This window comes from Eschscholzia californica, unplaced genomic scaffold (assembly GCF_041429995.1).
Source record: "Eschscholzia californica isolate CP2 unplaced genomic scaffold, dmEscCali1.0.p SCAF_1, whole genome shotgun sequence".
Taxonomy (NCBI): Eukaryota; Viridiplantae; Streptophyta; class Magnoliopsida; order Ranunculales; family Papaveraceae; genus Eschscholzia; species Eschscholzia californica.
The window spans coordinates 50,991,507-51,016,538 of NW_028238198.1; the positions used below are offsets into that span (position 1 = coordinate 50,991,507).

A 25,032-nucleotide genomic window follows, 5' to 3' on the forward strand; every position below is an offset into this window, starting at 1 on the left:
TGTTTCTAGCAGAATAAGTAAACCTATATAATCAAAATTTAAGTTAGTTATTATATAGCTGCCGTGCATGAGGCACTATTGTGATAAGCCGGTTTTTTACACTGGCCGCAAACCCTCATTTTTTTGGGTATGTTCCTGAGCTCTCTCTTCTTACTGTCCTTGGTCTTTCCGGTTTTCTCTTTGTTAACGGAGGTAGTGTTCTTGTTTCATCGATGTACTCCATTGGCTCATCATAATTTGGTATTGGGTAGACATAACATTGATAAGTGTTGACGAACGCTTGTTTGGTGAAAATGATAAAAAAAAACATGTCGTATCACCATCATAATTCTTGATGCAAAACATGACATGTTGACAAGGGATACCATCTATCGACCACCTACGGCAACTACACGTGAGATCAATGAGATTGACAGAGTAGAATACGAATGTAGAAAATGCTAGCAGATGTCACTAGAATCGATAAAATGCTAGTAGAATACGGAAAATGTAACAAAAACAATTTCACCTTATACATTTTAATTACTAAGGTTGTGTTTGATAGGAATTTTTCCAGGGAAAAAGGAAATAATTTCTTTAAAAAATGTTATTTCCAACTGTTTGGTGCACATATTAGGGAAAGTTTGAGTTTCCCTCACGTGATCGATTTTTCCAAAATTTCCTCAAAATTAGGGGAATTCTTGACCCACCTCCCACCAGAGAATAATTTTCTCCAAAGAAATCTCGGAAAGTCTTATTCTTCTAAACCGCACAACTAACCTTTCCTTTATTTACTGCTTCTTCTTTGGCATTTAAAGATGAAGTCATTCTATAAAAGCTTGCTACTCAACGCATCAAGCAGAGAAGTCACAAAGATTCAACCCAAGAAGAAGATAATCAGGAAGGTTACTCACACCAGGTATTTACTCTCTTTCAATCTCTCCATTGAATGCAATTTTTGTGGGTATACAAAGAGAATCAATCAGAAAAGTTTGGTATTTCTCTGGTTTTTCAAATGAATCTATGAAACCTAATCCAGTTATTACCATCCTTGCACTTGGTTATATTAAGTTCAAATTTAATCTCCATGTTGTGTTGTAAAAACTTTGAACTCATGAAAAAAAAATCACACATCCCTGAATAAATTACATGCTCTATTATGTAAGAGGCAAGATTCATCATGAAACCTTAAGAGCTAGAAATGTTGATGACTTGATTACATAATAGAGCAAAAACTCCTTCACTGAATTTGATACCCTAGACATAAATAATCAACAATCACTAGTAACATGTCATAGGAAAAAGGAATGGCAATGAACTAGTATTGAAAATGAATTTTCTCTAACTAGCAAGATCAGGAATCATGAGTAAGAAGGTGTGAATGAATGAAGTTTTGATCTTTTTCGATAAAAGAACACTATTCCTACTTATACCATTAGTAGTAGTAGTAGTAGGACTAGGAGGGAGATTAAAATTATCATCTGAAGTAGTAGTAGTAGTAAGAAAGGTGTGAATGAATGAAGTTTTGATCTTTTTTGATAAAAGAACATTATTCCTACTAATACCATTGGTAGTAGTAGTAGGAGGAGGGAGGTTAAAATTATCATCTAAAGTAGTAGTAGTAGTAGTAGTAGTAGTAGTAGTAGTAGTAGTAGTAGTAGTAGTAGTAGATCATTAGTAAGAAAACTAGTAATACTATTAATACCATTAGTAGTAGTAGGACTATGAGGAGGGAGATTAAAATTATCATCAGTAGTTGTTATGAGGAGGGAAATCAATACCTTAATACCATTAGTAGTAGTAGGACTATGAGGGAGATTAAAATTATCATCAGTAGTTGTAAGTAGTAGGACTATGAGGAGGGAGTAGTAGTAGTAGTAGTCTATTAATACCATTAGTAGTAGTAGGACTATGAGGAGGGAGGAGTAGTAGTAGTAGTAGTCTATTAATACCATTAGTAGTAGTAGGACTATGAGGAGGGAGGTTAAAATTATCATCAGTAGTTGTAAGTAGTAGGACTATGAGGAGGGAGATCAATACCTTAATAGATCAATACCTTAATACCATTAGTAGTAGTAGTAGTAGTAGTAGTCAATACCTTAATAGATCAATACCTTAATACTTAGTAGTAGGACTATGAGGAGGCAGATCAATACCTTAATACCATTAGTAGTAGTAGTAGTAGTAGTAGTAGTCAATACCTTAATAGATCAATACCTTAATACTTAGTAGTAGGACTATGAGGAGGCAGATCAATACCTTAATACCATTAGTAGTAGTAGTAGTAGTCAATACCTTAATAGATCAATACCTTAGTAGTAGTATTTTTGATCTTTTTCGATAAATAGTGTAGTAGTATTTTTGATCTTTTTCGATAAAAGAACACTATTTGATCTTTTTCGATAAAATAACAATATTCCTACTAATACCATTAGTAGTAGTAGGACTAGGAGGAGGGAGATTAAAATTGGTGTTTTTGATCTTTTTCGATAAAATAACATCATTCATACTAATACCATTAGTAGTAGTAGTAGTAGGACTAGGAGGAGGGAGATTAAAATTATCATCTGAAGTAGTAGTAGTAGTAGTAGTAGTAGTAGATCATCAGTGAGAAAACTAGTAATACTTTTAATACCATTAGTAGTAGTAGGACTATGAGGAGGGAGATTAAATTTATCTTCAGTAGTTGTAAGTAGTAGGACAATGAGGAGGGAGATCAATACCTTAACACCATTAGTAGTAGTAGTAGTAGTAGTAGTAGTAGTAGTAGTAGTAGAAGAACAGAGAATAAGTGCATGAACAAGAATCCTGAGTCTTAGAAAGATGTATCCAAGATGGTTTTTTTCTAGTAGGTTTTTTCTTTTCCATCCTACTATTGATCTTGTGTTTAACAATTTTCTGGTCATATTCATAATGTGATTGGTTTCAAATTTATTTATATTTTATTGTCTGCTTCAATTTTTATGTATGTTTATCGATATAGTAATACTTATCTTATAGATTTTACTTCTCGTTTTAGTTTACTGCTACAGTATGTTGACACGACAACTACGACTACGTGTTGCATCTATGATGATGATAATCATTATTTATGCGTATTTACGTATTCGTCGTAGAAACAATGAAATTATTGATAAGAGACCTTACATAAATCGAGACCAAGAGAGAAATAAGGTTTTGCAAAGAATGTATTCTGAAAGTGATCGATATTGCCACGAACAACTTCGAATGAAACGAGGTCCCTTTCAACGGTTATGTGCACGCTTACGGGTTTATGGTTTAGTAGATAATCGAAATGTCAAGGTAGAAGAGCAAGTTGCAATATTTTTAAACACTGTTGGGCATGATCAACGTAATCGTAATTCAGTTCTCCAGTTCATTCGGTCGGGGGAAACAGTGAGTAGGTATTTTCATATAGTGTTGTCAACGATACTTATGCTCTATAAAGATATTGTTAAACCAGCAACAAGTGCTAACTCTCCATCTGATGGAAATCGACGACAAGCCTGGCATGAGTACTTTAAGGTTAGTTTATGTTTACGAGCCCATAATTTATTCAAATTTAAATCATGTGCATGCTTTAGTTTACATCCTATTATTTTATAGGATGCCGTTGGTGCCATTGATGGTACACATATTCGAGCAAAAGTTCCTATCAAAGACCAACCAAGATATCGTAATAAGAAAGCTTATATTTCTAAGAATGTTCTTGTCGCATGTGGGTTTGATATGAAATTTCATTATGTACTTGCTGGGTGGGAAGGGTCCGCTCATGATGGTCGTTTATTACGATGTGCGGTCTCTCGTTCTGGACGCAAGTTAACCGTTCCACCTGGTATGTAATTGTATTTTACTATAACTATTGATACAAAGTAGTCAGATGTATAGTTGATATAATAGAAAGATCTACGTCCATGTAGGAAAATACTATCTCGCTGATGCTGGATTTCCACTTGTACCTGGATTTCTCACACCATATCGGGGCACACGCTATCATCTTCAAGATCATGCTGGTCGAAGACCTCAAAATCCTAAGGAACTATTTAACTATCGACACTCCTCATTACGTAATGTTATCGAAAGGACTATTGGATTGTTAAAGAAAAGATTTGCGTATTTGAGAAATGCGCCATTCCATGATATTGACACACAAGGCAAGATCGTAATTGCATGTTGTGCATTACATAACTTTTTACGAGATGGAGACCCTGATGATATAAGTAGTGGAGATGATAGTGATACAGACGATGATGAAGTAAACGAGCTAGACGATGTAAATCACACTGTGCAAGATTCAGAAATCAATATGGTTCCGTCACAAGTTTGGACTGCCAATAGAGACCTCATAGCAGAAGAGATGTGGGCAGATAATCCAAATTTATAATTGTTATCTTAGCTAAAGTTGAAGTCTGAAAATTTCACTCATTTTATATTATTTATCATATCTTTCATTTTGTTAGTTTTTTAAATTTAATTATTTGAAATTCAATAACGTTGTGATTTTTTATGATTAAAGATGGCTTCTCAGTCTGACATCACCACTTCAAACAAAAAAAGTAAGAGACCTACTGTAACATGGAGCAATCTAATGGATGAAATCTTAGTGAATACGTTGTACGACTGCATTTTAGTTGGGGAGAAGAACGGAAATCAAAAAGTGATTAACGAAATATTTAAGAAGGCGGCGGTTGTTATTAGTGTTGAAAATATCAAGGCTCGCATGAAGACATTTAAAGTACATTATTCTGCAGCGAGAGACGCAATCAACTCTAGCGGATTTAACTTCAATTCTGAAACTTTTCGCATTGAAGCTAATGACGATGCCTGGGCTGATTACGTCGCAGTAAGTTGAATTTGATTTTTCAATTTTTTAGTCTTGAAAATTTTAAAAGAAATTTAATTTTGTTTTTGATATCTGATGTTTGACAGGCACATCCAACTGCAAAAGGCTTGCGCACAAAAAGTTTTCCGTATCAGGAAAAATTAGGAGTCATAATTGGCACTGAACAAGCCACTGGTAATAGGCAAGTAGAGGCGGACGACATTTTGCATGAAACTCGTGGTTAGAGAATCATTTTAATTATTTGACTTATAAACTATTAATTATTCTATGAATTTCACATTTATTCCACTTCCAATACAGGTGAAACTACTAATACGGAGTCCATCAATTTGGATGAAGATGAAGGTCGTTGTTCTCCAACATCTAATAGTCGTAATCGATCCATAACACCAAAACGTAGGCGGCGATCAGAATTTGATGATACATGTACTATGCTCGCGGAAGCTGCAAACAAGCTTGCTGAAGCATGTCAAGTTCCTTCAGTTCGTGGAGTAGAAGATGCTCTGAAGGCCATTCCAGATTTGAGCGAAATTGAATTTTATGGTGCTTTGGATATGTTCTCAGAAAAACCTGAACTTGCGCAGTTGTTTTTTGAATTTTCAGAAACAACAAGGGTGACATGGCTTAGAATGAAACTAGCTAATTTTCAGAGACAACAAGGGCGACATGGTTAAACGGAAGTTAAGGAGTTTAATTTCTTGTTTGAAGGTGAATGTTTTTATTCCTAATAATTCCGTGAAACTAATATTATATTATGACTTAATTAAATATTTGCATTTTGAAGTGTGAGAAAAACATAGAAAGTCTATTTATGTTTTTATTTATGTTGAAGAAGATCTTGTTTTATAACTAAAGTGGTTTTATAAAATTGGAAACCTAGAAACAAAAGAATTTTCCCTTGGTAAAACAAACAGCAGAAAATAAAAAATTTGGAAAATAATTCTTTTATTCGTTGGCAAGTCAAACATCAGAAAATATGAAAAATAATTATGAAGAAAATGTTTTTAGGTGAAAATGTTTCTCGGTGCAAATATTTCTCTATTTTTTTTCTTTCTCCTAAAACACTATCAAACACAACCTAAAAAGTATTTGTTAACCTACTGTAACAAATTCATTCAACAGATACTGATAGAATGTAGAATATGCTAGTAGAATCAATAGGATGTTAGAAAATAGTATTTGTATTTTAACCTACTGCAATAAATACATTCAACAGATGCTAATGGAATGTAAAAAATGTTATTAGAATCAATAAGATGCTAACAAAATAGTATTTGCTTTTAACCTATTGTAACAAATTCATAACAGATGCTAATAGAATGTAGAAAATGGTAGTAGAATACCGAAAATGTAGCAAACACAATTTCACTTTATAAAACTTTTTTATGAAAAAAATATTGAATTAATAGAGATTTCAACATTCACTTTTTACCAAAAAGTGATAAAAAATGTTACATATAAGTTTTTTGTTAGAATAAATAATTTTTTTAAGAAGATTGTAGTAATAGAGATTTATAGATTCTGACGATCAATTTAAGTTGGACATACCTCACAAAAGAATTTGTAGATGTCTAATTAGATCGAGGTAGAGATAAAACGCAAATCACAATTTCATACTTTCTTGAAGTTCAAAGAACAAAGAGTTACAGAGAGAGAAATTCGTTTTTGGGATTGAGCATCTCGTTTTAGGTAAATATCCATTGATTTGGTAGGTTACTTTAATCAAATACAACGGATTTAGAAATAAGATACTTTCTTGAATTTAAAGAATACAGAGTTACATAGATAGAAACTCGTTTTTTTTAGAGTGCAACTCATTTTTGTTAAATATCCACTGATTTGGTTAAATATTTATGGAGTTTATGGAAATAAAGATTGATATTAAATAGGGTCCGTGGGTATATAGCCCAAAATAATGTTCAAAAAGGATTTAGGGTCCAATCTTCCCAAAAAATGGATTTTTGGTCCTTTTGCTCTTGGGACTAAAAACCCTTAATATATATTACATAATTCCTTTCATGTCCCAGTCGTTTTTCGCGGGATTTTAAAAATTTCAAACGGTTTAATGTACCTTGATTTTAGGATAAATTTAGGAAAAAACGGATAGATTCTCACGAAATTTTCTCTCTCTTCTATAATCTGTTTAGAAACAAAATCCAAACTTTTGCAAATCAATTTTCTCTCTCTTCTTTACAGATTTAATATGGAGATTTATTAGCCAAAAATATGGAGATTTATTAGAAACAAATGGATATAAAACAAATCATAATTTCTCTCTCCTCTAAACAGATTTGGAAATCAAATTTTCTCTTTCCTATTATCCGAATCAATCAGAAACTAAAATCCTAACCAAAACCAAAACGTCATCACCACGGATATTTCCAAATCAATTTTCTCTCTCTTCTTTACAGATTTGGAAACCAAATCAATTTTCTCTATCTTACTATGTAAATTTTTTTTCGATTCAAAACAATTTTCTCTCACTTAACTTTCAGATTTGGAAATAGTATATAATCTAGGATCAATTTAGCGTGATTTGGGGGTTAATATACATATGTCACTTTCTCTCACTTAACTTTTAGTTTTGGAAATAGTATATTTTTCTGGGAACATTAAAGCAGCATTTGTTTTCGTTTTTACTCATACATAAATACTCATCGAATACAAATTATGAAATAAATACGTAAATTATGTATTATTTATGACGAATAAACCATCATTTGTCAAGTATACAACGTAATTTATCAAATGTATTTGGGTCTTGTTCAGTAAATTACACATAATTTCTTTTACATGACACATCGTTTACATTCTGTAACAAAAAAAACGTACAAAATCTTCTCTGGTTCAATAATGGTGCCCATCCATGTTGCCCTATTGCTTGGAATGCTAATGGAGGGGGCCGAATATGAGGCTTTTCCAAGGAATCATGATCAAGATCCATTCAAGTGTGCATTTGTTATGAAATATTTCGAGGAGCCAATCAAAAAGTCAAGTAACAAGAACAAGGGTATTTCAAGTTTGATTTGCTTATTTTGATTTGATGATTCTGCCTGGAACTCCATCTGTGATAACAAATGGAGAGAGATTAATACATATAAATTATATAAAAAAAGTATATTATTTACAATAAATTACATGAACATTTACGTAAATTATATGTAATTTATTTCAAAGTACACGGGATTTACATATATAAGCGAAGTTGTTCTAATAATGAAACGAGTACTGTTTTTGAGATTAAAGCATAATTAATGTTCCATATAATATTCATGATATTCGTGATAAAGTATATATAATTTGTCAGAAAATACATATATCATGTTCTCATTTTGAAAAACATTGTACGGGAGATGTTTGCATAATTTACTATAAATTATGGTAATTTATGATAAAGTACATGTACTGTTAATTCTGTTATGAGGAACCATACGAAAAAAACCACGTTTCATAAATCCGTACGGATTGAAAACCAGATCTGAAGAAAAAGTACGAATATCATTAGGTTTAAACTACATATCTAAAGATATCTGATATGATGATTGATTGCAACAATAAGTATACTCAATTTTTAGGAATTAGTAATGAAAGATTATCTCATCAATATCGAAATCATTAAAGAAACTTTTAGAGAGAGAAATACAATAATAACATACTCGATTTGAAACAGAATCATTAAAGAAGAATTTTGTTTACCTGATTAACAATTAAGAAACTAATTTTGAAAAACTCTAATGAATATGAAACAATTTCTTTGTTTTAATGGACGATTTTTAGTAGATTAAGATGTGGAGAGAGAGAGAATCAACTACTATAAACTGAAATAGAATCACAAAAACTTATATTGATTTATGTTTTACCTGATTAACTTGATATGAAGAGACATAAATGGAAATAGAGTTTTGAGCTTGTATATTGGATAGAAGATGAATGTTTGAAAAACAATCTAATGAAGATGAAACAAGATTTCTGAGTTTAATGGAGGTTTTGTTATGTGAATCGGATTTAGAGAGAGAATAAAGAGATTTCGGTTACTGAAAATAATGAATCACGTTTTGGAGAGGGAATGTGGGAGATAAAAATGGAAGAAGATCTTTATGGATTTTGAAGATAAATCAGTTATAATATATATTTCTTTGTTTAAAAACGTGATTGGAGAGAGAATGTGGGAGATAAAAATAGAAGAAGATCTTTATGGATTTTGAAGATAAATCAGTTATAATATATGAGGAAGGTTAGATTAGGAATTATGATTTATTTGGTATTATAGGGATTTGTGTTTTTTTCTCTAGATGACACCAAATGGACTAGATATCCATTTATATTATTTTTTTGGTTTTGAAACCCTTTATAGGATTAGAGAGGACTAAATGTCTTATTAGGGCCCGTTTTTTGGACTATAAACCCAAAAATATCCAACATAAATATTCTTTCATAAAATATATGGAAAGAGTTATTAACTTAACCAGCATAAACCTTTGGTTTACCAATGGTTAAAAAATATTTATGAAAGGGAAAAAATGAGAGATAATTAAAGGATTGATGCATGGGGCCCACCAAATAGTTAATTTTTGGACTTATTTTACATTTTCGGTTTATTTTGGTTTTATTTTAGAGAGGATAAATCTAAGGCCCAAAAAAGGAGCCCAAATACCAAATCCAACCCAATAGGGAATATTATCTAAAAAAAAACCCAAAAAGTGATTTTACCTCTCTATCCCTACAAAAGAAATGGTTACCTCTCCTCTCCCTCACTCATTTCCCGCCCAAAAAATGTCTTGATTAGACACAACCCTCTCATCACTCATGTCAGCCTTACTCTCTTCTCTCTCGGACTCCGCGCGCTCTCTCTCCTCTCTTCAAACCGGTGAGACAGAAACCTCTCCATCTCTCTCTCTCTCTTCATTCAACTCTCTCCTCTATCTCTCCTCTCTATCTCTCCTCTCTATCTCGATCAAAACCAGAAACCGGTCCATCTCTATCTCTCTCTATCTCTTTTTCAAGCGAAAAAGCACCGCCATTAACGCCTCTTGCATTCCAAACATTACAGCCGAATCTCTCTTTGCCCAAACCTATTTAAGCAACCGGATCTACTCTTTTTTTCTCTCTATTTCGCTCAGTTTCAACGAATCTCAAGCTTCTCTCTCGATTTCTCTCTCTTTCAAAAACAGGTACATCTCTGTTCTTCCTCTAACTCTTGATCCTCTCTCTGTTGTTGGTAAATTATTAGGATTGTTGGAACATTTTTGGGGTTTCTTGTTTCACATCTGTGGGTTTTGGTACAGATTTAGGGGTGTTTGAAAATTTGGGGGAGTTTTCAAACAATTAGGGTTTATGATTTCAAGTTTAGTAGTCTGATCTATAGTCTGTGATAAATCATTTTGGGTTGTTTTTCGAAAAAGTTTTAGGGTTAAGTTGCTCTAAAGTTTGTGAGAAAACATTTTGGTTGTTGTTTTGTGATTTCGGAACCATTTGGGTGTTTATGGTTCTTCATCAAGCTTCTAGGTTAGTTTTGTTTTAACATTTAGGGTTGTGATCCGAAAGTTAGGTTTCTGTGGAGACATTTAGTGCTTTGTCTTTGTTTTTTGGGGGTCTGTCTTTGTTTATGAAGTGCATGATTTGGTTTATCATTGTGGGTTGTGTTGAAGAAATGTTGGATTATGTTCAGACATTTTGATAGTTGTTAGTGATTTCGAAAGCATGCATCTACACATAAAGGTCATTTGGGTGTTTATGATACTACATCAAGTTTCTAGGTTAGGGTTGTTTTAACATTTATGTTTCTGTGGAGAAATTTAGTCATTTGATCAAGATTTATGGGTTGTTGATTAACAGAATGTTTTTTTTTTAACATTCATGGTTGTGAAAAAAAAAACTAGTATATGTTTATACATTTTGGTTGTGTAGATACATTCTGCTTTTGTTTGTCTTTGTGTTTGTTTGAAACATATGAACTTTTGCAGACATAAAACAAGATGGTTAAAACAAACACCAAGAAAGGAGATGGTGCTGATAAGAAACAACAGACTCCTGTGAGGGCTAGCCCCAGGAAGAGACCTGCTGAAGAGCCATCAAATGCTGGGCCAAGCAAAAAAGGCAAGAAAGTTGCGAGCCCCCAACAAGCAAAGGTGTGTTATTGCATAAACATTTTTTACAATGTTCTGACAATAATGTTTGTGTTCGCACATTTCTTATAACTGTTATGCATATTTGTTAGTGTGTTAACATTCTGTAAAATGTTTCTTCAGTTATTGATCTGTCATTATTGTGTAGAGGCCTATGCTTATTGTGTAGACACATTAAACAATGATCTGCCATTACTTATTGTGATGAAGCATTAAGTTTACTGTTGAACATTTTGTTGAATGCCCTGACATTTCTGTTATTGTTTCTGTGAAGCACCGTGGGTTTACTTCAAAGGCGAGAGTGGAAAAGGTGGAGCCTCAACCAAAACCAACAGGGGCTAAAGAGCAGAAGAAGAAAGCTGCTTTCAATTACAAATGTAACTTCAAAGCAGTTTTCAAGGTGGCGCGGGAATTGCAGTTATATATTACTGAAGAGCAAAGGGAGATGTTGCTTTCTTCACCATTCGGGGCCTTATTTAAGGCAGTGACCAGTTTTAGTTTCCGAACAGAGAATGTGATGGAGAAGCCGAACAAAGCCATCTATGATCTTCTGTACTGCTATGACAAACAGAGCCAAGCCTTCAACATCGGAGGGAAGTTGATTCAGTTCACTCCCGGAGATGTTGCTTTGTTGTTGGGAGTCCCAATGGAAGGACAAATATATGATGCATTCCCAACCAATGTCACCATAGATGTGGCTAAGGACCAGTTTTTGAGCAAGTATTTCAAAGACTGTATTGTTGAGGGAAAGGCTGCATCTTTTGGGGGTCCCAGCATCGAAAAGGCTTTGCATGTGGCTGCAAGAACAAAGGCTCCGGCCATTGAGTTCTTGAAACTATGGATTATGTACATGGCAGCCACATTCCTGTTTGCTTCAGCTGCCGGCTCCTCGGTTGTCGGGAGTTTTTATCACAATCTCCAAACGGAGAGAATGATGAAAAGAGTTTCATGGGCGAGAGCTATTCACTCCTACATGATGGAGAGAATAAACAAGCACTCGGAAGACCCGGCAAAAGCTTCAGGATGCCTGACTCTTCTCCCCGTAAGTATTCATAACCATGCACTTAAATGTTTCATAATTTCTTATAGTGATAAAAGTCAAAATAGTTTGCTCTGACATTCTTTTAAATGTTTCATCATTCTTTTGGGGCTTCTGTAATGCTGAAACATTTTGGAGAATGTTTGGGCATGTTATAAAATGTGTTTCCATTTCTTATGGTGATAAAGAAAAACAGTACTGACCTAAGAGTGTTTAATTTCTTTGCAGTACTGGTATTGCATGCACACCAGGATCCATGAGGACCTGGTTGGAGAAGTAGGGGTCAGTCCTAGAATAGCTCGATGGATGATCGAGCCATTCTTCCTTAAAGGACTGGAAGAAGAGCTGGAAAGCATTACAGAAGAGCAGGTAATTTGTTTTAACATTTCTTATAATGTCTCGGTGATTTAAACTAATGTTCTAACATAACTGATGTCTGATTGACATTTGTGGAAATGTTGGAACATTTGCAAGAATGTTGGAACATTTAATTAAGTGCATGTGTTTTTTTAAGAGGTGTTGAGATAATAACCTTATGTATCCCTTCTTGTAGGTGAAGGTGGAGTTGGTGGCGGAGTCTGTGGAAGAGGAAGAGTTGTTAAAGTTCACGGAGAGGGTGGTGGAGGAGATGAATGAGGAGGAAGTAGAAAAGTTGAAGGAGGAAGTGGAGAGGTTGAGAGAAGAAAATTTGTTGGTTAAGAGAGAGTGTGAGATGGTTAAGAGAGAGAGTGAGATGGTTAAGAGAGAGAGAAGTATTAAAAGAGGAGTTGGAGAGGATGAAGAGAGAGAAAGGAGAGAAAAATGATGTATTGGAATTTGATTTTGGTGTAGGAGGGGAGGTGGATGTTAGAGACGAGGTTGGTAGAGAGTTGGTGACTGTTGGAGAGGAGGTGGAGGGTGGGGAGGTTAGACAAGAGGTGGAGAGTGGAGATGGTGGAGAGAAGATAGTGGAGCAGGAAGTAGCCCCAAAAAATGCGGAACAAGTAAACGTAGAAGCCCGCAACGAAAAAGAAAGTGATGCCGAAGCCCAAACTGAAGGAGCAGAAATAGACAATAAGGGTAAGAAGGCAATTTCTGATGAGTTGGAAAAGGGTCAAACTTCAGGGGAGGGGCACAACCAGGAGCAGAAAGAGAGCCAAGTTGCTGGGTCAAGTGAGTAAATGCTCACGCAATTCTTTACTTCTGTTGACATTCCTGTCTTTGCTTGATAAGAATTTGGAAATGTTGGAGCAAACACCAGAATGCTTCAACATTTGAGATACTGTTATAAAAGTAATGAATATTGTCTTTGTTTAGATTAAAGTTGGTTTTATTTCTAGTTTTTTTTTTTTTAAAGCAACGTATTAACTTGTGTGCAATCAATCTATCTTCTCTGAAATTCTTACTTACTTGTCAGATGATTGGTATGAACATAAATTGTTCGGCCATCGTTACAAGTTTTTTGATAAACGGTAAGTAAAAGAGTTCTATCGTACTCCCACGATGTCTTTTACCACGACAATTGAAGACTTTCTTTTACCACGAACGACAATAGACTGGTCGGCTAAGTAATAAATAAGAAACAAACAAGTAAGTGTTCTTCTCCCACATAAATACGTAAAATGTTGGAACATCCGTGATAACGTTTATATATATTGATCAAGAATTAGAGAATGCTTTTTGTTAAGATTTGGTTTTCTATCGAATGTTGACTAGTTAAACGTGTGGTGGTGGGGGACAGGTGAAAAGTCTTTTGCAAGTGTTTTGAATGTAGGTGAAAAAGAGACGGAAGAACTAGACTTCCAGCTGACTTGGCCTTCAGCTTTCTTTTCAGAGGTTTGTGAAGTGGCCAAAGAATATGAAAACTACGAGATCGTGGAAAACGAAAGTTCTTCTGAAGACGATTTTGTAGATAAGCCAAAGGTTGAAACGGCTGAAGTTGTGGAAAAGAAAGATAAAAACAAACCAAACTCTTTGGTGAAGAGGGTTAAAACACAGCCAAGAACCCGAACCATGACCGAGAAAGGCAAGCAACTCGAGAAAAAGAAAACAATCAATGTAGAGGACATTATAGAGTTGGGAGCCGGAAAGTCAGAAGAGGAGAAAGTTAAGAAGCTTGGAAACTGGAGAAGAAGCCCAGTCTGGAAGAATGTCAAGGAAGATGAAAAGGGTCTGATGGAAGAATTCATCAGGAAAAGTGACAAAAGGTACGAGTAGGTTACTGTAATGTTCATGCACGGACAATAATGTTGAAACATTCTTGTTTGTGTTGTAACATTAATTTTAACTTAGTGTAATGTTCTAGCATTGGCTGATATGTCCTATCATTGCAAAAGGTGACACTGTTTTTTCCACATTTTCCAGTACTAAAGTGTGGTTTAGTGACGGGATAAACGACATATGTGGAAAGCAGCTCGACATGTTGATGATGAATCTAGAATGCGATTCACAGATTATCAACTGGGCCAGTTCCTTCGTCACTAACCACAAAGAATTGAAAGAAAAGTGTGTGCTTTGTCTCCCATCAGAGATCTACGTAAGTGAAGAGATTAGAATGTTTTCCTATCGTCATCTTTTATATGAGTGAACATTTTGATAACTTTGTGTTTGTTCGACAGACAATGATAAAGTCGGAGGTCAACCAAGCTTCAATCGAACATATGCTCAATCGCACGTTGAGTAATAATGCTGGGAAACCGGAGATCTTGTTTGTGTGTGCACCAATCTGCCACCCAACAACGGGGGACGCAGCAAGGGGGGGGGCACTGGACACTATTGATATACAATGTATTTCTCCATAGGTGGACCCATTATGACTCAATGTCATTTGACAAGAAGAAGGCCAAGGACTGTTACGAAAATGCCAGGGAGTACGCGGCATATGTCGAGGATGTAATGGAAGAAGTTGGGTTCACAATGTTTGGAACCCAACAAAAATATGCAGATGTCGTTGGGGAGCCAGAATTCCCTACTCAGGGAGAAAAGTAAGTGTTCTCACTCTTTATTTGTTCCAACATTATGATGCATGTTATAATTAGTTTGAAATTGTTCCAACATTCCTGGAAATGTTGGAACAAAAACTTATATGTTTTTAGAAATTTGATAAAAACACACGTAGTTATTAATAATTTAGTCTCATTTAACATTATGTTTCAGAATTGTCTGTGACTGTAGACACATTATTGGTTATGCTTTAACATTTCGTTTTTGTCTTGAACAGCCCGGATTGCGGTCTGTTTGTCATTTTGAAAATTGAAGAACTCGTGGCAGACTGCACGACAACAGGACCCAAACAGCGTACAGAAAACCCAGATTGGGTATCCCTGGCACAAAGGAAGAGGGCCAAGCTAACCCACAACATTTTGAAAGAGAATACGATATCTTGGAGGATGGCCCGAGCTTGAAGTAGTTTCCCCTGTGTATGTTTTTTTTGTAAAGGATTTTTTTTAATAAAAAATGAAGTAGTTGTTCAGGTAACGGGTTATGTTCATATCACTAAACCCGAAACGACTTCATTCTTGATTAGATTACAAACAAATATGGTTTGTAAATTATTTTGGGATGTTAACAACATACAATGATTTTGGATGGGTTGATTTTGGGAAGTAAATTTGAATATATTATTATTTTTCTTCAACAACATGTGTGGCATGCATTGTCCCCTTAGAGTTTGTTTCAGGGAAGAACATACACATATATGTTAGAACATTCCTTTCAATGCTGGGACAAATTGATAACTGTTTGAGAAATATGTAATAATGATCCTTCATTAATACGAATGTATTCAAAAAAATCCATAATGTTGACACATTGTAAATAATAGTAAGACATGTATGGATTCATTCACTGAACATTTTGTAGAATGTTATAACATTTTCACAAGAGAACAAAATATGTACTAAATACCAAAATATTTTTCTAAAACATTCAACACAATGTACAGACAGTCTGTAATATGTTGAGACATATCGTTGATGTTGAAGCATTTAGAAAAATGAGAACTACAGTTGGGCCCGACATGTTGCACTGTTGTGATAAGAGGGTTGGTTGCACCTGCGACATATTCTTTTCCTCCTGGTAACATCTCCGGAACTCTGCAACCGTGTTGTACGTGGTCTCCCTGGTGCCCTTCTAACTAGTGGAGGAAGAGTCTTGGTTAATGGATCAAAAGTATAGGGTTCGTCATAATTTGGAACGGGGTAAACACAATGTTGGTATGTGTTCCTGTAAGCCTCAACCGTCCAGACTGGATCGTAAAAACATGTACTATCACCCCGAGTCTTGTTGATGCATAACATTGCATGTTGACACGGAAGCGAATCTACTTGCCAACGCCGACAAGAGCATGTGAGAGTACCAAGATTTACGGAATGGCGTGGAGTCGAATATACTTCATAAATAAGTGGGGCTGCCTCGACGTATCTCCAAGTCTCCGCAACTTTGTATTTCGCTTGTTGCTCCAAGTTAATGGATGGGCAAAGAAATGTATTCCATCCAATAGCGGCGTCTCTATGCTTTCTCATTTTGTTCATAATCTTCTGTCTTATGGCATCCAACAATGCTGTAATAGGGAGAACGCGGGCTTTCTTTACCATGTTGTTGAAGCTCTCAGACAGTTGGGAAGTGATGGCGCCATACCTGTAAGACAACATTATAACGTCTGTAACAACATTGTACGGAATGCTTATATTAAATCATGTTGTGTTCCAACCGTGCCCTAAATGTGTAAACATCAATTGGAATGACAAAACACTAGGAAGAATGTCCTCTCATAACAGAAGCTATGATTAAATGTGAAATAATTACTGGGTAAACTTAAAGTGTGCCGGTAACAAGGCTCGTGGTGTTTCAACATTTCAACTGAAAATGAGTAAACAAAATACCTATCTCCGGGGAAAAAGGAATCTGCCCATGATTCCGGATTAAGGGATTGGAAAAACCTCTCCACATTGGTTCCACCCATCTCAACCATTTGTTCAATGGTTGCGTGATACTCGCTCTCGGGTAATGCACGTGCCGCCGTAAACATAAGACTCTGAAAGTAACGTGACTGGCGCGCCCCGTTACGTATTCTCAAGTTTAGATTACAGCGTAAGTGCCAAGCACAGAATGAGTGGTGAGCGGTGGGAAAAACATTCTTCACGCCTTTTAGAATTCCAGCATGTCTATCCGAAATAAAGGTGTAACGTTTGATCGGATCCACCACTAATTTCAAATTTTGCAGAAACCAATCCCAATTATGATCATTCTCAATGTCCACAACTGCGTAAGCAATGGGGAAGAGACCTAACAAAAAAATAATAATACAAAATTAGTGCTGTTGATTCATAAACCAATAGTGCATTAGCAAATGATCCAATGTCTAAACATACTTGGTAATGTTCAGTAACACCAATAAATGACGCATCATCTCACTGGATGCAGCGACATTGTAGATCGTGTTCTTAAAATTTTGTCAAGTGTTGGCAGGAACATTAGAATGTTAACGTACGATGTGAAATGAAAACATACCGTCGTTTCCGTCCTTGGTAACCGCAGCTAAAATGCAGCCGTTAAAACGTGTTTTGGCGAATGTTCCATCAATATAGATCACGGGACGACAGTGTTGAAACCCAAGGATAGATGCGTGAAGCGCAATAAAAACTCGGACAAATCTATTGGTAGTGGGTTCGATTTGCAAATCAATTATGCTATTGGGATTAGTAGTCGCCAAAGAATCTACGTACCACTTCAACTTTGCATAGGAATCACCCTCCTGCCCGAATACTTTGTCCATGGCTACCTTCTTACCACCGTAAGAAAAGTAATAGCTCAACTCAACACCGTAATCGTCTTGAAACTTTTCTTTAACTTCAGCAGTACTCCAATTTGGGTGTTTTCTGATGTCGTCATCCATTAGGCTGCCAACAAGTTTACTAGAGAGTTTGGGATCCGCAGGTTTGAGAACAACATCGAGACAATCGTGTATCGGTTCGTATTCTTTCAAAAGAAACACGGATTTACATCCCAATGGTGCAACCCCGTGGACTCTCCAATTACATCCGGGTTTAGAACAAACGGCAGTCACACGACCTGGTTCATTCTTGATATATTTGTAGTTGTTCTTGGTTGCAATGGTATATCGACCGAGAGCGTGTCGAAAAGCTTTGACACCACCGGGAAATATTTGTCCAATCTCCGTAAATACGTCGCCCCATGAGTCACATACTAACTTCTTGTCATTATTTTGAGATGTAGAAAGTGACCTTTCAGGTTCCATACTGCAAATTTGAATAAAATGTTATGAAAGTATCAAAAAATGTCTTAACAGGTTGTCAAATGTTATAACAAAATATGGAATGTTGTAGCATTTATTAAGATGTTCCAACATTCCTTGCACTGTCATAAAAACTGGAATAATTTTTTACCTTGGTAAAAAATGTTTGCGTTTCTGGGAAATTGCAAATACAGAACTGTTAACATTTCACACAATGTTGTACAAAGGTACACAATGTTAACACAAACTGTCCTGTTTAGTTACAAAAACAGGAAAGGTTTTGAGAAAAAAACTAATAAACTGAACGACCAAACAAGATATATGTGATAAAATCATATGGTCCACACTGCAATGTCTGATCATTTCATAAAATGATAATCACAGTAATCATTAGATAGCATTGCAACAAATATGTTAACACATTATAAAAGTTAGGTTAACATTTAACAAAATGTTTTCAAATTCTGAACAATGAAATTACAGAAAACAGAAGTGTAGAGAAAAAACCCTAAACTGTACGGACAAATCATAAACATTGGGAACAAAAACAGAAACTAATCATCACAAAAGAAGGATGAACAAATAATAAAAAGGTACCTGGTTTTATGGAAGAAGAAGATGATGACTGAAGTTTCTACAGAGAAGAAGATGATGACTGAAGCTGATGACTGAACCACGAAAAAGGTAAAAAGGTTATCTATCTCGGGACGGTTTTTCCACCAAGAAGAAGATGAAGAATGAAGGAAGGTGGAACTTTTCAGGTCTGGGCTTCAACGAAAACAGAGAAGAAGATGATGAGTGAACGAGCAAAGTAGGGTCTACAGTGAAGAAGATGATGAATGAAGCAGCAAAGGAGGGTCTACAGAGAAGAAGATGATGAATGAAGGTGGAAGAGATGGAAGAGATGGCCGGTGAGGTTGGAAAGAGAAAAGAGAAAAGAGGGTTTGGTGTTGGGCGGTGAGGTAGAGAGAGAAAGAAACCCGGTTATGGAGAAAGGGAGATATTTTAGAGAGAGAAAATTTTGGTTTGGAAAAGGAGGGAGTAGTTGGATATATATAGGAGGGCAAAAGAGGGAATAGAAGAAACCATTAGGTCTTAGAGATACAAGTTGGGAAGAGATGAAGCATAGGGATGTGTATTTGGGTTTGATATGAATTATTATTTGATTATTGGGTTTTGGGTGAGATAATAAACCTTGTTGGGTTTTTTTTTGTATTTGGGCCCAAAATTTGGGCCTTTCATCAAAAAATTCTTTATTTTATTTAATTAATTTAGGAGTGGATATATGGCTCATTACTACCCCTATTTTTGGACCTTAAACTCAAAACTCCAAAAATTTATTCGGGTAATGAATACTTATATTTTTTATTATTTTTATAATACCTTATCGGATACTGATAATAATAGGATCGAATAGCTGTATATCCGTATTCGCATCTGATAAGCCAATATCCTAATTCGAAATTTTGGATGTTTTTAGAGAAAACGGACACGGATACGGATCGGATGTCGAATATTCGGATATCCATTGACAGGCTTAACCCGATTCAGATTGTGGTCAGTCGGAGGCCGGGGGCCGAATCAGTTAACCCGTTTCCTAACCCTATCAACGGGGTAACAAAATTCCTAATATACCCTCATCGTTAGTCGGTTAAAGACGAATGTATGTATATATAAGCGGTCTGGTTTCCTTCACCCAAATGTTTCGAACCTCTCTCAAAACCCTTTTTCTTTAGAGAGAGAAAGAAGAAGAAGTGTTCGTCTAGCCTCTCAAGGGTTCTGATTTGAAGAAAATTTTCATCTGAGAAGCAACAACAGGTTCGCCGTTTTCTATTCTCCCTCTCTCACACTCTCTCTATCTTCAATTTCCATTCCTGTTTATTATTATTTAGGGTTTGCTTTTTAGTACTTGATTTTGTTTTTAATATTTATCAGGATTTTAAGTTTGTCTCTCGTTTAATTTTACAGTTTTATTCTGAGTTAGTGATTCTTCAATCATGTCGGGATTAGACTCTGAGATTGCTAAAACTCAAGAAGAGAGAAAGAAGATGGAACAACAAGGGGCATCTCTTACGTCGGTTACGTTTGATGTTGATCTTTATGGCGGTGATAATCGATTTGAGGGTTATGAACGTTCAATCCCTGTTACTGAAGATGATGAAAACCAAGATCCTAGTGAATCTGAGGTTGCTAGAAAACTTGCTTCTTATACTGCACCTAAATCTGTAATGAAAGATATGCCTAGAGGTGGGGAAGAAGATAATGATATAGGGTTTCCAAAATCACAGAAAATTATTGATAGGGAAGATGATTATAGGAGGAGGAGATTGAATAGAATGATTTCTCCTGATAGAAATGATGCTTTTGCTATGGGTGATAAGACTCCTAATGCTTCTGTTAGGACTTATGCTGATGTGATGAAGGAGAATGCATTGATTAAAGAGAAAGAAGATACTTTGAGAGAGATTGCTAAGAAGAAGAAAGAAGAGGAGGAGAAGGGTAAGGTTGTTGAGAGAGAAAGAGCTGATGCTCCTGCTCCAGTACAGAAGAGAAGGAATAGATGGGATCAAAATCAGGAAGCAGATGGTAGTAGTAAGAAAGCAAAGACTTCTTCTGCTACTAGTGGGTCTGATTGGGATATGCCGGATTCAACTCCTGGAATTGGAAGATGGGATGCAACTCCTACACCTGGAAGGGTTGCTGATGCAACACCTTCTCTCTCTAGAAGGAATAGATGGGATGAAACACCAACACCAGGCCGAGTTGCGGATGCTGATGCGACTCCAGCTGGTGGTGGTGTAACACCAGGTGCCACTCCGGCAGGTATGACTTGGGATGCAACACCCAAGCTTGCTGGACTTGCTACACCGACTCCAAAGCGGCAGAGATCAAGATGGGATGAAACTCCGGCAAGTATGGGTAGTGCCACTCCACTACCTGGTGCTACACCTGCTGTAGCATATACTCCCGGTGTAACACCAGTTGGTGGGGTTGAGCTTGCTACTCCCACACCTGGAGCCATTAATCTTCGTGGTGCAATGACACCTGAACAGTATAATCTGTTAAGATGGGAGAAAGATATCGAAGAAAGAAATAGGCCATTAACTGATGAAGAGCTCGATTCCATTTTTCCACAAGAGGGGTACAAAGTATTGGATCCACCAGCCTCCTACGTGCCAATTAGAACTCCTGCGAGGAAGCTTCTGGCTACTCCAACTCCATTGGGTACTCCACTCTATGCGATTCCCGAAGAGAATCGTGGGCAGCAGTTTGATGTTCCGAAAGAAGCACCTGGAGGGTTGCCTTTCATGAAGCCAGAGGACTACCAGTACTTCGGGGCATTATTGAATGAAGACGATGAAGAAGAACTTTCACCTGAAGAACAAAAAGAGAGGAAGATTATGAAACTTTTGCTTAAAGTTAAGAATGGAACACCTCCACAGAGGAAAACAGCATTGAGACAACTAACAGATAAAGCTCGAGAGTTTGGTGCAGGTCCGCTCTTCAATAGGATATTGCCATTGCTCATGCAACCCACTCTCGAAGACCAAGAGAGACATCTTCTAGTTAAGGTTATTGATAGGGTTCTTTATAAATTAGATGAGCTTGTTCGTCCTTTTGTTCACAAGATACTGGTGGTTATTGAGCCTCTTTTGATTGATGAAGATTATTATGCTCGTGTAGAAGGAAGAGAGATTATTTCCAATCTAAGTAAAGCTGCTGGATTGGCTACTATGATTGCCGCAATGAGACCAGATATCGATAACATCGATGAGTACGTTAGGAACACAACCGCAAGGGCTTTCAGTGTTGTTGCTTCTGCATTGGGAATCCCTGCTCTCTTGCCATTCTTGAAAGCTGTATGTCAGAGTAAGAAATCTTGGCAAGCTCGGCACACTGGTATCAAGATTGTACAACAGATAGCAATCTTAATTGGTTGTGCTGTACTTCCCCATCTAAGGTCTCTTGTGGAAATCATAGAGCATGGTTTGAATGATGAGAATCAGAAGGTGAGAACTATTACTGCACTGTCATTGGCTGCTCTAGCTGAGGCTTCTGCTCCATATGGTATTGAAAGTTTCGATTCTGTCTTGAAACCTTTGTGGAAGGGTATAAGGTCACACAGGGGTAAGGTATTGGCTGCTTTTCTGAAGGCAATTGGTTTTATTATTCCTTTGATGGATGCACTATATGCTAGTTACTATACGAAGGAAGTTATGGTCATATTGATCCGTGAGTTCCAGTCTCCAGATGAAGAAATGAAAAAAATTGTTCTGAAAGTGGTGAAACAATGTGTTGGTACAGAGGGAGTAGAAGCTGAATATATCCGGAGTGATATTCTTCCGGAGTTCTTTAAGAATTTCTGGGTTAGGAGGATGGCCTTGGACCGTAGAAACTATAAGCAGCTAGTGGAAACCACTGTAGAAATTGCAAACAAAGTTGGCGTTGCTGATATAGTGGGAAGAACCGTTGAAGATCTTAAAGATGAGAGTGAACCTTACAGGAGAATGGTGATGGAAACTATAGAGAAGGTAGTTGCCAACTTGGGTGCATCTGATATTGATAAACGTCTGGAGGAGCTTCTTATTGATGGTATATTGTATGCTTTCCAAGAGCAAACTAGTGATGATGCTAATGTCATGTTGAATGGATTTGGGGCTGTGGTGAATGCTTTAGGGCAGAGGGCGAAAGATTACCTTCCACAGATTTGTGGTACCATCAAATGGCGTTTGAACAACAAGAGTGCAAAGGTTAGGCAGCAAGCAGCAGATCTCATATCCAGGATCGCTGTCGTGATGAAGCAGTGCGAAACAGAACAGCTTATGGGTCATCTTGGTGTTGTTTTGTACGAATACTTGGGAGAAGAGTACCCAGAAGTTTTGGGATCCATTCTAGGAGCTCTGAAGGCAATAGTAAATGTAATTGGAATGACAAAGATGACTCCCCCGATTAAAGATCTGCTACCTCGTCTGACTCCTATTTTGAAGAATCGGCACGAAAAGGTCCAGGAGAACTGTATTGATCTCGTTGGTAGGATTGCTGACCGTGGAGCTGAATTTGTTGCTGCCCGAGAGTGGATGAGGATATGTTTTGAACTTCTGGAAATGCTTAAAGCTCACAAGAAGGGAATCAGAAGGGCAACTGTTAACACATTTGGGTACATTGCTAAGGCAATTGGACCTCAAGATGTGTTAGCAACATTATTAAACAATCTCAAAGTGCAGGAACGTCAAAATCGTGTCTGCACAACTGTGGCAATTGCTATAGTAGCGGAAACCTGTTCTCCCTTTACAGTCCTACCAGCACTGATGAACGAGTATCGTGTCCCAGAACTCAACGTTCAAAACGGGGTTTTGAAATCTCTTTCTTTTCTATTCGAGTATATCGGTGAAATGGGTAAGGATTATATCTATGCAGTTACTCCTTTGCTTGAAGATGCTTTAATGGACAGAGACTTGGTTCATCGACAAACAGCAGCTTCTGCAGTAAAGCACATGGCTTTGGGTGTAGCGGGATTAGGTTGTGAAGATGCACTAGTCCATTTACTCAACTTCGTCTGGCCAAATATCTTTGAGACATCTCCCCATGTTATAAACGCAGTAATGGAAGCCATTGAAGGAATGCGAGTAGCCTTAGGTGCTGCAGCTATCTTGAATTACTGTTTACAGGGACTTTTTCACCCAGCAAGGAAGGTCAGAGAAGTTTACTGGAAGATCTATAATTCTCTGTATATTGGAGCTCAGGATGCACTTGTCGCTGCTTATCCAGTATTGGAGGACGAGGAGAACAACATATTTAGCAGGCCGGAGCTAGTGATGTTTGTCTGATGATCTTCTCTTTTTCTTGTCTCATAACCGAAGATTGATGGTAATATCTGAGTATTTGGGTGTCTTCTGTTTTTGTTTAGTTTTTTCTTGCTTTAGAAGATTAGAATGAGATCACTTATTCTTAGTGAAGAATGGATCTATGTCACACCTTTTGTGAACTACTGCTAGATTTATCTAGCTTATATATAAATATGAATCGTTATGAACTTACGATTACCCTTACTGGTTTAGGTCTTTTGTTGGTAATGAGTAATGCTACTGCCTTGTGGGTTGCATGCACAATTGATACTGTATTATCAGGTAGATTTGTTACTTAAATATGATTTCCCTATCTAAGTTGATTGTTAGGAGTTACCTTTATATGATTGTACCTTTATATGATTGTTTAAGATATTATCTGTCATAATTTTGATCTATTGATTATTACAGATTGAAAAGCAAAGTGAGTTCTTACATGACTTCAACACAGTTTGGGGGTGAAAGCAAGTGGGAGCACTGCTTGTAGTCTATTATATTAAACCTTAATCTCGGAGTCGATGATATTACGAAAATCTGTTGTTCCTAACACTGTTTGTACTTTTGTAGATGAACCAAGGTTCTAAACTGTACTTGGAGAAGTCGGGTTGGCACAAACTTTTCCAAAGAGCCCGAGTTTTGGTTTGGGCTGAATAACGAAGCAAGTGCAAGTTTAGTAGCATAGGGAAAATGTATTATTCTTTATCGATGACTTCGATGCACTGCTAGTACTAAAAGAATTAACATGAAAGAAAGATTATGTTCAAATTTTAAAAGAACCAATGTTATTTCTAGGATGGTTGATAATAGTAGAATAACCAGCTTAAGAAAAAGTCCTCTTTGGATTAGGGAACCCCAATGTTAGACTCTTTACTAGTTCAGGATTGGTTTTTAAGTAGATAGTCCTCATTGATACCTTAGGTAGTATAAGATTTTTTAGGAGGTAGATGGAACTGGTTTATGACATT

General features: G+C 36.5%; 4 protein-coding genes and 1 pseudogene across 8 annotated transcripts; all 5 read left to right on the forward strand.

Moving 5' to 3' along the window:
- Positions 1-799: 799 nt before the first annotated feature.
- Positions 800-5,602, forward strand: LOC147567443 (uncharacterized). The gene is made up of 4 exons (XM_086669535.1): positions 800-898; positions 4,496-4,822; positions 4,909-5,041; positions 5,123-5,602. The coding sequence occupies exons 2-4, from the start codon at positions 4,496-4,498 to the stop codon at positions 5,494-5,496; spliced, it is 834 nt and encodes a 277-aa protein (XP_086525661.1). The 5' UTR covers positions 800-898; the 3' UTR covers positions 5,497-5,602.
- Positions 3,166-4,429, forward strand: LOC147567444 (protein ANTAGONIST OF LIKE HETEROCHROMATIN PROTEIN 1-like). Its single transcript, XM_086657424.1, has 3 exons — positions 3,166-3,504; positions 3,586-3,814; positions 3,900-4,429. Exons 1-3 carry the CDS (start codon positions 3,166-3,168, stop codon positions 4,361-4,363), a joined length of 1,032 nt encoding a protein of 343 aa, XP_086513550.1. The 3' UTR covers positions 4,364-4,429.
- Positions 5,603-10,797: 5,195 nt separating the features above from the next.
- On the forward strand, positions 10,798-12,791 carry LOC147567445 (uncharacterized). Its single transcript, XM_086657425.1, has 5 exons — positions 10,798-10,950; positions 11,040-11,053; positions 11,158-11,989; positions 12,215-12,355; positions 12,540-12,791. The coding sequence occupies exons 1-5, from the start codon at positions 10,798-10,800 to the stop codon at positions 12,789-12,791; spliced, it is 1,392 nt and encodes a 463-aa protein (XP_086513551.1).
- A 1,949-nt stretch (positions 12,792-14,740) lies between these two features.
- LOC147567446 (uncharacterized) lies at positions 14,741-15,398 on the forward strand. Its single transcript, XM_086669546.1, has 2 exons — positions 14,741-14,949; positions 15,186-15,398. Exons 1-2 carry the CDS (start codon positions 14,786-14,788, stop codon positions 15,367-15,369), a joined length of 348 nt encoding a protein of 115 aa, XP_086525672.1. The 5' UTR covers positions 14,741-14,785; the 3' UTR covers positions 15,370-15,398.
- Positions 15,399-19,779: 4,381 nt separating this feature from the next.
- On the forward strand, positions 19,780-24,840 carry LOC147567447 (uncharacterized; annotated as a pseudogene). 4 transcript variants are annotated; one of them, XR_015230770.1, is made up of 5 exons: positions 19,780-20,039; positions 20,190-24,089; positions 24,281-24,349; positions 24,479-24,535; positions 24,635-24,840. The product of XR_015230770.1 is annotated as an uncharacterized LOC147567447, transcript variant X3 (transcript). The 4 variants fall into 4 exon arrangements; XR_015230771.1 differs by having other exon boundaries at positions 24,479-24,491; XR_015230768.1 differs by having other exon boundaries at positions 24,479-24,840.
- The last annotated feature ends 192 nt before the right edge of the window (positions 24,841-25,032 follow it).